This window comes from Exserohilum turcica, assembly GCF_000359705.1.
Source record: "Exserohilum turcica Et28A unplaced genomic scaffold SETTUscaffold_1, whole genome shotgun sequence".
In the NCBI taxonomy this organism is placed as follows: Eukaryota; Fungi; Ascomycota; class Dothideomycetes; order Pleosporales; family Pleosporaceae; genus Exserohilum; species Exserohilum turcicum.
In genome coordinates, this window is record NW_007359914.1 from 3,982,740 (window position 1) to 3,993,237 (window position 10,498).

General features: G+C 49.4%; 2 protein-coding genes across 2 annotated transcripts; one reads left to right on the forward strand and one right to left on the reverse strand.

Moving 5' to 3' along the window:
• Positions 1–2,340: 2,340 nt before the first annotated feature.
• SETTUDRAFT_153303 (uncharacterized protein) lies at positions 2,341–4,526 on the forward strand (the record flags this gene model as incomplete). Its single annotated transcript, XM_008022998.1, has 3 exons — positions 2,341–2,899; positions 2,927–3,204; positions 3,231–4,526. 3 exons carry the CDS (start codon positions 2,341–2,343, stop codon positions 4,524–4,526), a joined length of 2,133 nt encoding a protein of 710 aa, XP_008021189.1.
• A 1,403-nt stretch (positions 4,527–5,929) lies between these two features.
• SETTUDRAFT_153304 (uncharacterized protein) lies at positions 5,930–7,163 on the reverse strand (the record flags this gene model as incomplete). The annotated part of the gene is made up of 2 exons (XM_008022999.1): positions 5,930–6,918; positions 6,992–7,163. 2 exons carry the CDS (start codon positions 7,161–7,163, stop codon positions 5,930–5,932), a joined length of 1,161 nt encoding a protein of 386 aa, XP_008021190.1.
• Between the last annotated feature and the right edge of the window lie 3,335 nt (positions 7,164–10,498).

Sequence of the window (10,498 nt, forward strand, 5' to 3'; positions counted from 1 at the left end):
TTCTGTGGTGGTGAGAAGCCTCTGGGGTAATAAACAGTCTCGGTCGTGGTGGTGGGCAGTCTCATAGATACAGATCCTTCAACCTTGCCTCAGTAACAGTATAACTGCAATCAATGCCAGGGAGATTCTCTCCTCTAACAACCTGGGGTGTTTGGCGGACAACTCGATGCGCTTTGCACAAGTTCTAAACCATTCCGGTATGGAGCGCATGGAGAGTCCGGTGAGCCGCAACAAGCATCATCGCTGTTAGCTGTATTATAGTAACAATAGGCATCAGCGGTAACTAATGGAGCGAGTGCGGCGATGACGAATACGAGCTGTGATAGCTGCATGGTCTTGGCAACTACAGTGTTAGCTGGGGTTCTTGTATGCATTCTATATGTACTTACTCTCAAATTAATAGCAGTTATTGTAAATAAAGATATATACAAATGGTTGTTCCTTTTCGACGTGCTCTTGCTGTGAGTTCGTTACTGTGTAAATACAAAAAGTACGATCATTACGGGACGGGAGAACTTTAATATTCGCGGCAGTGATATAAAAAGTATCCATAGACACGTGTTAACTCTAAAGTGACATCATGTTTTTCACCGCAAATCTATTCAGAGTTTGATAACCCTAGTCATTGATTAGCCCAAGACTTACTCTATATGTATGCTAAATTGTATTATACCGCACAACAAGTGTTAGATCATCCGAGTGCTCTCCAAAACAACAGACTTCTAGCCAGTCCTTGTCTTTGCGCGGTAAACTTGGTGCTGCTACCAAAACATCAAGGCTAACAGATGCGTCAAACTACAGCGAAGCGAATCTTTCCCTGGAGAACGAAGTGTTCTCGTCAGGAGGTAAGCAATTTTTGTCAGCACTTTGATAAGGTTTGGCGTCAACTATCAATTGTGACATGAGCTATCAATCATGTCAGGTTACAGCCCTGAAATTTCATCTATATGTAAAACATGAGCTCGATCAAACACTGCATCGATTCTCCGCTAGTGTGAGTTTCTATCAACGTTACTGTGATACAGTGCATGTAGTAGCTTATTAAGACGCGCGTCCACCTATTTACAGACCGCGCTGGGAACCCTACCCCTGGAAGTAGAAACGGTCTTCTATTCCGCCTTTTGTATTGAGCGAGTAAATGATGTTCGTTCTTTTCTGCCAGCAATCGTGATACGCGTCTGCCGTGTTGATTGTATTCTTGCATTCTATCCAACGGTCCCAACAAAGACACCAAAAGCCATTTGGCGGTCGGCCTTGAGCTTCGGCAATGCCTGGCTGCACGGCATCAGGTATAAGGATCATCGTCTCACGTAAGGCGGCTGGGCTATGGGTAAGCACCAACTCCCATGTTGTAAGCACCGTGGCCAAGAAGGCCGCTTGAAGTACAGGCTATGTCAGTGGCAGGAAATCAGCCGGATAGAAGCGAGAGGTTATAGTAGAATGGATCTATAAGTATATCAGAAGAGATGAGGAAGATGTAGTTGTGGTAAGGCTAAGTTAAGGATACGCCGTGTGTAGTAGCATTTAATTTACTGTCAGCAGTAGACAGATCACCAGGTGGCATGTATAGCGAAGCTGACGCGTTCAGGAAGACCCTGGAAACGTTTGTTCATAGTAAGATGATTTTCCGTGAGATTGACTAGGATACGCCGCTACCGTGGCAGTACACAACATCAGAAGCATTCAGAGCGTGGCAATTTTCCTCAAGCAACAAGCAAGCTGGAAGACTCAATAAGAAAAGCGTTCGCGTCAGCCTTAGGTACTAGCACTTACCCAAGATCTTACTCTAGACATCCTAAACGGTTCTTATCTATCATGTAAGAATTGTTAAGAGTGTCGTAGAGAGTCGATGTTCTCTCTAATTACCTAAGATAAGGAAGGTACTTATGTATAGCCGAAGAGGATTCGTATTCAAAGTAGATGGAAGTCCTGGCTAGAATGAGTTTTTGTTTTTTGTTTTATCAGTGATTCTAACTCGAGAGAAGGCAAAGCGCACTTAACGCGATCTATACCCAACAATATACGTAGAGAATGCCGTCGTTAATTTCATGTACATATGGACGCTCTCGGGTAACCCGTGCGAGTAAAGCAAATATCCGCAATGAGTTTTCATTCAGAGGTTCTTGGGAATACTGTGGTGTTCCCAGTGACACAGCCTTGCCACTGCTGCCTATATTCTATGGACTCTTTTGGTATCTATATGCTCCCACTCCGTGCTAAGATATTATCTTCCATGGCAAGAAAACCTCGCCCTACCTTCACTTCATAAAACACTCCCACGTTTTTATCCTAACTGATTGTGGAATCACTCCAAAACCCGGGCCCTCGAAGCTCGAAATAATGCCGGACCAATCACCAACCACGATCGTCGGCTGCCTGCTCGACGTCTCCGGCTCTATGCGCTCTGCGCTCGAGATCGGCCGCGACAACCACCAACCCGCCACGGACCGCTTCCATGCTATCCTCTCAGCAGCGCCTAATCTTGCGCAGGCCGAGCAGAGCCATGAATCTAGCGCACTTATGTTCGTAGGCGCGTTCGGGCTACTCGAGGAAGAGGCTGCGGTTGTGGATCTTTGCGCCGTTGTCGAGGCGCTTGTCGGTGAGGAGAAGGATGAGGGGAAGTCTGGGCATGACCTGTTGATTCGGATCGCGAATGAGAAGGGGCTGAAGCATATCTCAAGGTATATTCGTACGAAGTTGATGGATGATGAGGCGAGGATGGTGTATGTACATTTGGGGCTACATCCGGAGAAGATCCAGGAGTTTGTCGAGGCTATTCCTCCTCTGGATGAGGTCGAAGAATTGCAATGGGCTCTGGAAAAGGGAGAAAACGCAATGGAATTGTCTCACAAATTCCTCACAGGCTTTCCGTCTAGGACAGAAAGTGCAGCATCTGCTAGTTGCTGCTTTGGAAAGGCCGTTAGAGGGTACATAGAGGACAAGGTGGTCGACAGATCGGAAGCCATACAACTCGCTCGCCGCATCTGCAAAGAATGGCTGCAAGACTTTGGAAAACTGAAGCTGCGTAAGATGGAAAAAGTGATTAAGTTGCTCCAAAAGCTCCAGCAGAAGGACCAGAGTAAACAAACGGCTGGCAACAATAGCGACAGCCAGAATATGGAGCCGAACACCTTGCTCGACAAGCTCCGCAAGCACGTATACGGAAGAACACCGATGCAGGAGTCTCTTAGGCAGTCGTTGGAAGTATTCAAACGTACAAGAATATAGAGAACCGTATACTGGTCCTCTTATCCGACGGTGTATCGACCGACGGCGACCCTCTACCCATTGCCGAGGAATTGAAGAAAGAGAACGTGGTCATCGCAACAGTGTACCTAACCAGTAATCCCGCAACCAATTTCCAGCGCCATCTTCACTACAACGCCGTGAGCGACTGGAACGACGGGCAACGGGTGCTCTTTAACATGGCGCATCAGGTCTCCTGCCTGAAGCACCCGATCCCCGTGCTCGCAACTCTAGGCTGGAAGATTCCCTCGGCAGGTGAGGCCGCTCTCTATGCCACGGTCAACAGCGCGGCCGCGCTCGACGAGTTCTGCTCTATGCTACTGACCGCTCGCTTTGGCTCGGCCGAAACCGTGCTCGATATCCTCGGCCGCATCGACATGGACAAGTACGTCGATGACGAGAATGTCCGCAACTGCAGTAACCCGTCCGACCAGGGCAACGCTGGAGTCTGCTACGCACATGCCGCAGCTTTCGTTCTACACTCTGCCCTGCTCCGCATCGTTGGCCGAACAAACAGCTACCCGACCATCGAGCAGATCCGCAACCGCATTCTTAATGAATTTCGAGCACGCGATCGGGGTTGGAACACCGAAGAGGTGCTTAGGACAGCCATAAAATGGTACCCACCGCTGCGCTTCGACAAGGTGGATGAGGACGCCGCGCGCCAGGCCGTCCTGCGCCGCCGCTTCATCCTTTCAACATTTCATCTCCCCCAGCCCGGCTGGGACGCTTTCGGCCGCCATTTTGGTGGCTCTGCAGCTTCATGTCGTGACGTCCTCTCGCGCGAGATAATGAAGCCCTATCGCGACTTGAAAGCGGCCGGCGGCCATGCTGTCGCACTGGTCGGCTGTGCGCCGCAGTCATTGACGTTTGTGAATTCGTGGGGAAAGAATTGGGGTGATGGTGGGCGCTTCAGCGTCGAGGACTCGCACTCTCTCACTTCATTATACAGGCGGGACAATGGGATGACCACACGTATTGACGCTTGCTTCTACGATGTATACTGGTGGGAGAGTGGGCTGGATAGCGCAGAGCGGGCAGCGTATCAGCGGCATGTGCAAGAACGGTTGCGTAAGCGCGCGCAAATGTATCCGGAGATACTGGAGGCCAAGTTGCAGTGTCCAAGTTGTCGGACGCTGTCGCCGGTCATCGAGTTTGGAGGCGATATTTGCAGGGTAGTTTGTCCGGCAGAGGGGTGCAGAATGCAGTTTAAGCCTGAAGGGGAGCAGATTTTGCAGGCGCTTTATGTGCGGGCTGGGGTGAGTAGTGCCATGGACTGAGTTCTTTGGTTGAGGAGGAGTATGTTGTCTGGCTGGCTTTGATCGATCTTCAGGACGTTAGTGTATAATCCATGCAGGGGAAATGGAACGTGGTGAGGTATAGTAGTTACATTATATCCTTATCTAGATCATGATGGAAGTTTGATCAAATTCATTGATCGCGTTGATATCAGTCGACTGCCGCAAAAGTTTCATGATAAATGTAGCCTCGAAAGCCTCGAAAATTTGGTTCGTTAACTTGATCCCTTCAAGGAAACCCTTCGCTGTGTAGTGCACAAAGCGAACTGTACGGGTCTTCTCATCGATGACAACTAGTCCACAGCAGAATTCAACAATATCGACGTCCCTCGTTATTCGTTGGAAATCAAAATTCAGTTTCAGTTTGTCGACGTCCACGGCGAGGGCGCGCTGGAAGCCTTCTTATACTTATCATGTTCTCGCCATTATGCCCTGATGCTTCTGAGAAGATAATCTCGGCGTTCGACCAGCTGGTGGATTACGCTATCTAGCATCCGTTCGGTTGTGGGTGGATAAGATGAGTTCAGGTACACGAACGTCAGTCCGGTTGCTTTTGGCTTTTTCGATCTAGTGATCAATTTCTTGAGATGCTGTTCGAAGAAAAAAGATGTGAGATGTCAACATGTGCAAAAAAGACTTGTTCTCTAGTATTCGTACACGTGGAGCATTTTACCTACACCCGCTAGCCAACCTTGACTAAACGAACCTACATCATTCATGTGACGACTCGCGCATGTCTGTGCATCAAATCTTTCACCCTCCTATAACGGCATGTTTCCAGGCACGAAACAGCCTCGAGTCAAGAAAGCGTCTCCGTGCTTGAGGCGGGACCTTCTTAGCCACTCTTTCCTCAGCAGGAGCTATTGAAGGGAATACCAGCGGCGACAGCCGGGCGAATGCCTATTTGCGCTCGCGCCCATCTAGTTTGGTCGAAAGTCCGGTTGACTGCGAGAATGGAACTGTGGCATAGCTTAGTAGAGAGCCATCGAGCCGAGGGGAGACATACTATAGCCAGCATGTCGAATGGGTTGCAGTCCTTTTTTTCTGAAACATCGCCGTCGCGCAATGCTTCAAACCCTTAGAGCACGTTAATATCCTCCGCGATTATAAGTATGTAATACCACCTTCTACACACATAGACATGGCTTACTTCTCGTTTCGCCCTCTCTTCCATGTTTACTTCTCATGCTTTGTTATTACGAAGATGTGATCGGCCGGGTTGAGGCAAAGTCGTCAAGGTTATCTTGCTCGCGCAGTCGGGGCGTTCAAAGAGGTCCGCATCCGGGCTCAGAGGGGAAGGAAGGCCCAAATCTCGACGTTTGGCTTGCGTATGCGGAGGGGCTCCGATATGTTCTGTTGAGTATATATAGTGAGTTTAATATCGTTTATTCAAACGAATCATTTACGCTGTCTGGCGGATCTCTTTCTTGAGAAATTTGGCTCTGACGATTAATCTCCAGAGGCTCGACGTTCTGGAGCCAATTTCCCACGTTATCGCAAGGTGTAACACTTTGTCCGTCTTTGTTGTCTTTATCGTCGTCGCCGAAATCCTCCTCCGTCCACTCAGCCGCTCCCGACATAGCAAGGACACGTTGAAGGTGCCACTGCAACGTCAAGAGACCTGAATCGGGGAGGGGTCGCTTGACTGGGTCATCGGTCGACATTGTAAATCTAGTTCCACTGACTAGTGGAAGGTAGATGGTGTCGTTATTAGGATCAATTCGATCGAGTGGGCCGTAGCCTCCGCCAGCTGAAAGCCGGCCAGCCGAAGACAAAGGTTCGTGCATGATATCCACCTTGTCGTGGCGATTGCGCTCTTCAACAAAAAGCCAGTGAAACTCGAGTTCGAGTTTTGTCTTGTCGTCTGACAGTTGTATCGGTCGGAGCGCAAATCGGGCAGCGGAGTGAAACCGGTGCAAGGTGGCTGAGAGGGAGATCATGTTCTCCACTGTCTCCGTTTCCGACTTACTACGCCAACTCTCTACTAGTTCTTCTTGCCAGAACATCTTTAGAGTATTCCAGAAGTTCGCCACTCGCTCCTTATTCTGGCCTCCAACACCGCACCATGGGTAAATATGGGCGGCGTCGATTTCCGCCATCCTCGAGACCGCGCAAAGGTTCCCATCCCGCTTCTTACAGTTTGACCGAACGCCATCGTGTCGGCCAACACTGTATTCTTGCCCGCCAATTATATGTCCAGATCGAGTTCGCTTGGATCCGGCTTGTACGTTGGCGTTGAGAAGACGAGAATTCGCGGATGGTTGGTTGGAGACACGTTTAGGTTGCGAGTGTGTCGGCGATGCACTTGATGCTGTCGAGTATGTTTTCGGTTGTTTCTGGGACCAGAGTAGAATTGTGTCCAACGCCTTTCTTTCTGTAATGCGGCAATGTTCGTCTTTCGCGAAGAGTCGCCATGCGAAATGGCTCTGAGCCACCTCCCGGATTACCTCGATATCGGCGATCTGAAAAAAACGCCCATGTAATCGAAGGTAAATCCGTTTGGTGGCGGAGTGATTTCAGTTGCAGAAAGAGTTGCCGGCGCTCAGCGGAGCGCTGTGTGAAGCGTTGGCTATCCTCCTCTGGCCTCACGTTGGTCCAACCTGGGGCGACCGTATCCATGGGGTCGTTTGCTTGTGTGTACCTGTGATGGGTGATTGCAGAGCTTTCATAGAAATGTAAGAAAACTTGGTAGTGGTGGTGGATGAAGAAGAAGCAGTGTGAAGTGAGGGTGAGTTGTGTTTATATAGTAGACAGCGGTCTGCGCAACCATGGTTAGAGAAGGATTAGGAAGAAAACATGGCGAATACGAAAGGAGCTTTCAGAACAGAAGGGAGAAGTGAGCACTGTTGTACCGTAGTTCAGGAAAGAACTCGCGAGAGGAAATGGCCAGTGCGGAGACGTGTATACGGCATGTGCACCTGATCTGCAGTCTTCAGTGTTAAGCGTCGCATCCAGGGCTTCGATGCAGCCTCTTCTCGTCACATGACCTCAGTTCCGGTGGGCTTGTTCAAAGTTGGTTTGTCTCTTGGGGCAAAGGTAGGATATTGTCTTGGAAACGGTCAAAAAGCAATAGCGTAGGAGACATGATTATGGCATCACACTGGTCCCTGATTCTTTCCATCCAGTACAGCTGCTTGGCATGGCAATGATAGGACCTCGCACGACCCGGTCACGGCGGCAATGAAGGTGTTTTCGTGTCTGTCTTTAGCTGATATCACGTGAATTCAGAGCATGGCAATCTTCCTCAAGCAACCAGCAAGCTGGAAGACTCAATGAAAATACCATTCGCGTCGGCTTCAAGAAGTGCGGATAGAAGCGACACTGTGCCGACGAGTGTGAGCAAGCCCAGGGACCCGTCAGCGGGGTGCAAAAATAAGAATAATCTTGAATTTCACCGTAGTGACGTTTCAGAGATTAAACTGAAAAGAACAGATACTACACTTGATCTAAGCCAAAAGGCAAAGAGAGCTAAGGAGCGAGGAAGGGGCGGGGGGACGGCGGGCTTAAGTATGCGCTGGTGGGCGCTAGCGGCTAGGCGAGGGGCCGGCTGTTGCCCGGTCGACCACGGGCGGTGGCGCTGGGCCGACGTCAAAGGTGGGTAGTGGATGCAAAGGGTGGGTAAGAAGAGTGGATGCATAGGTGGGCGCGGGAAAGGGCGGTGAATGAATGCGTGTGCGCAGCAGATGGCGCCAACAAGGCGGTCATGCTATATGTAAGTGTGAGGGTATAGTAGTATGTAGAATAATTGCGTTGTGGTTCCATGGTGCTGTTCGCATTGCACAGTGGGCGCACACATTGTAGTGCACAGCTCAGCTACACAAGATGCAATATAGCGCTGTGCACATGTTCGGTGAGATTCGGCTGGCTGCAGGGCATGATTGGTCGTCGGTGCTGATTAGTCAGCCCCATCGACTTGTGCTTGCCCATCCTGCCCTGCCTCGCCCAAACCTTGCATCAGCCAACTGTCCAACCAAATACTCACCAGACCAAGTAACACAAGTCTTCAACGTAGTCTATCTTCATCCAGCTCCTCAATGCCTCCAAGGATGCCGCTCAACAAAATACCCAGCATCCCTGGAACAAGCCTGCACCAAGCATATACTACAAATCCTCGCAGCCTTTTAAGAACCCCGTCTTCACTATTTCCAAGGCGCATGGGGAGATGACCTTATCATAATATCACATTCCCTCCCCTATAGGAAAAAAAGAAGCTAAACCCTGTATCTCAACAGAAACAAAAAAGGTTAATGTCAGCAAGAAGTATGCAACAGACACGTGATCACGTGCCTGACATCAGGTGATCCGTCCGCCACTTACAGGGGAGTAACCCCCGGTTTTGAGACTTTAATAAAGTGTATTCAAACAAGCATTGGATTTGATATACGCAGAGCCATCTCCATGACTAGCTATTTTGCACCGAGATTCCCATGTATAGGACTCCTTGTGCACAGTGCCTGGTACCTAGGCCAAGGCTGAGCCAAATCCCCAAAGCGCATCCACCATGCGACATGTCTTCGTCCCTGCGTATCGCTGCCATCAAGACACCCAACCAGCAGCGAGACAAAAACATTTCCAGGTCGGTCGTCCGTTATCAAAGCTAGGAAAACACTTCATTGGTGGATAGGAGGCTGCTTATCGCTGGTAATAAAGTTGCCGTCTACATCTTCCTTCACAAACCTTGTCGCACTTTAGTACCAAACTCTGCTTGGCCTACTGAGACCCTCACCTTCACGCCCTGATCACTGACAGCACTGTCATCGCAGTTACTATCAAGACTTTGTGTATATCATTTCTTTGTTTTTACCTTGATTCAAGCTTGATATTGTATATTCATAGTATGCCCAGATATTTCAACCAGCTTCTGTCATCTACTACTCCAAGAAAAAGGGAAAAGAGAAAAGAAACCATATGTTTTATTGAGACTCTCGTTTTCCTTACTTAATAAATAATATCCTAATTCATTCCTACAATCGTTGTCGTGCTCCTTGGACGCAGATCCATTGCCCATTAGTAGCACCGTTTGTGCTGTCTTTATGGCAATCGCTGCCAGTGTACGGATAATCTTTTCTATAATTGTTATAACCAAACCAGTAACGTATGTGGCAAGCGAGCGCCGCAGGCAAGCGAGCGCCGCACCCCACCAAACCTGCGCACCTCTCCTATCTCAACGAACAATGGCTCAACGTAGCGCTACTCAATTAGCTTTGAATAAAGCAGATATTCAGCTTGCTATTTCTTCTATTAATCTCTATTAAACACAAAGTAATTGTCGCGCTGCTGCTGTCTACAACGTGTCTAAACGAACAATCCGCCACCGACGCGCTGGTATACCTGCTCGACGCGATTGCCAGCCTAACTCAAAGAAGCTCACTAAGCTAGAAGAGGAGGTGATAGTTGATCATATACTTGATCTAGATCTACGTGGATATGCGCCCACGTATGCTGCTGTGCGCGATATGGCTGATAAGCTGCTGGCTGCGCGCGGCGCTGGCCAGGTTAGGCAGAAGTGGCCAGCCAACTTTGTCAAGCGTACAGACAGTCTTACGACGCGTTTCAATCGAGCGTACGATAGGCAGAGAGCTCTATGTGAAGATCCAGTCCTAATCAAGAGCTAGTTTGAGCTTGTAGAGCAGACAAAGGCTAAGTACAGCATCTGTGACGAGGACGTCTACAACTTCGACGAAGCTGGCTTCATGATAGGCAAGATCACGACTCAGCTAGTCGTAACAGCGTCAGAGAGGAGGGGCCGACCAAAGGCAGTTGAGCCAGGCAATCGTGGGTGGGTAACGCTGATCGCAGCGATTAACGCAGCTGGCTGGGCAGTTCCGCCATTCCTCATCTTTGCTGGCAAATATCATCTATCCGCCTGGTACGAAGCAGAGATCCCACGCGACTAGGCGATCGCAGTCAGCGACAACGGCTAGACGAATAACGAGCTAGGTGTGCCTAGCTAA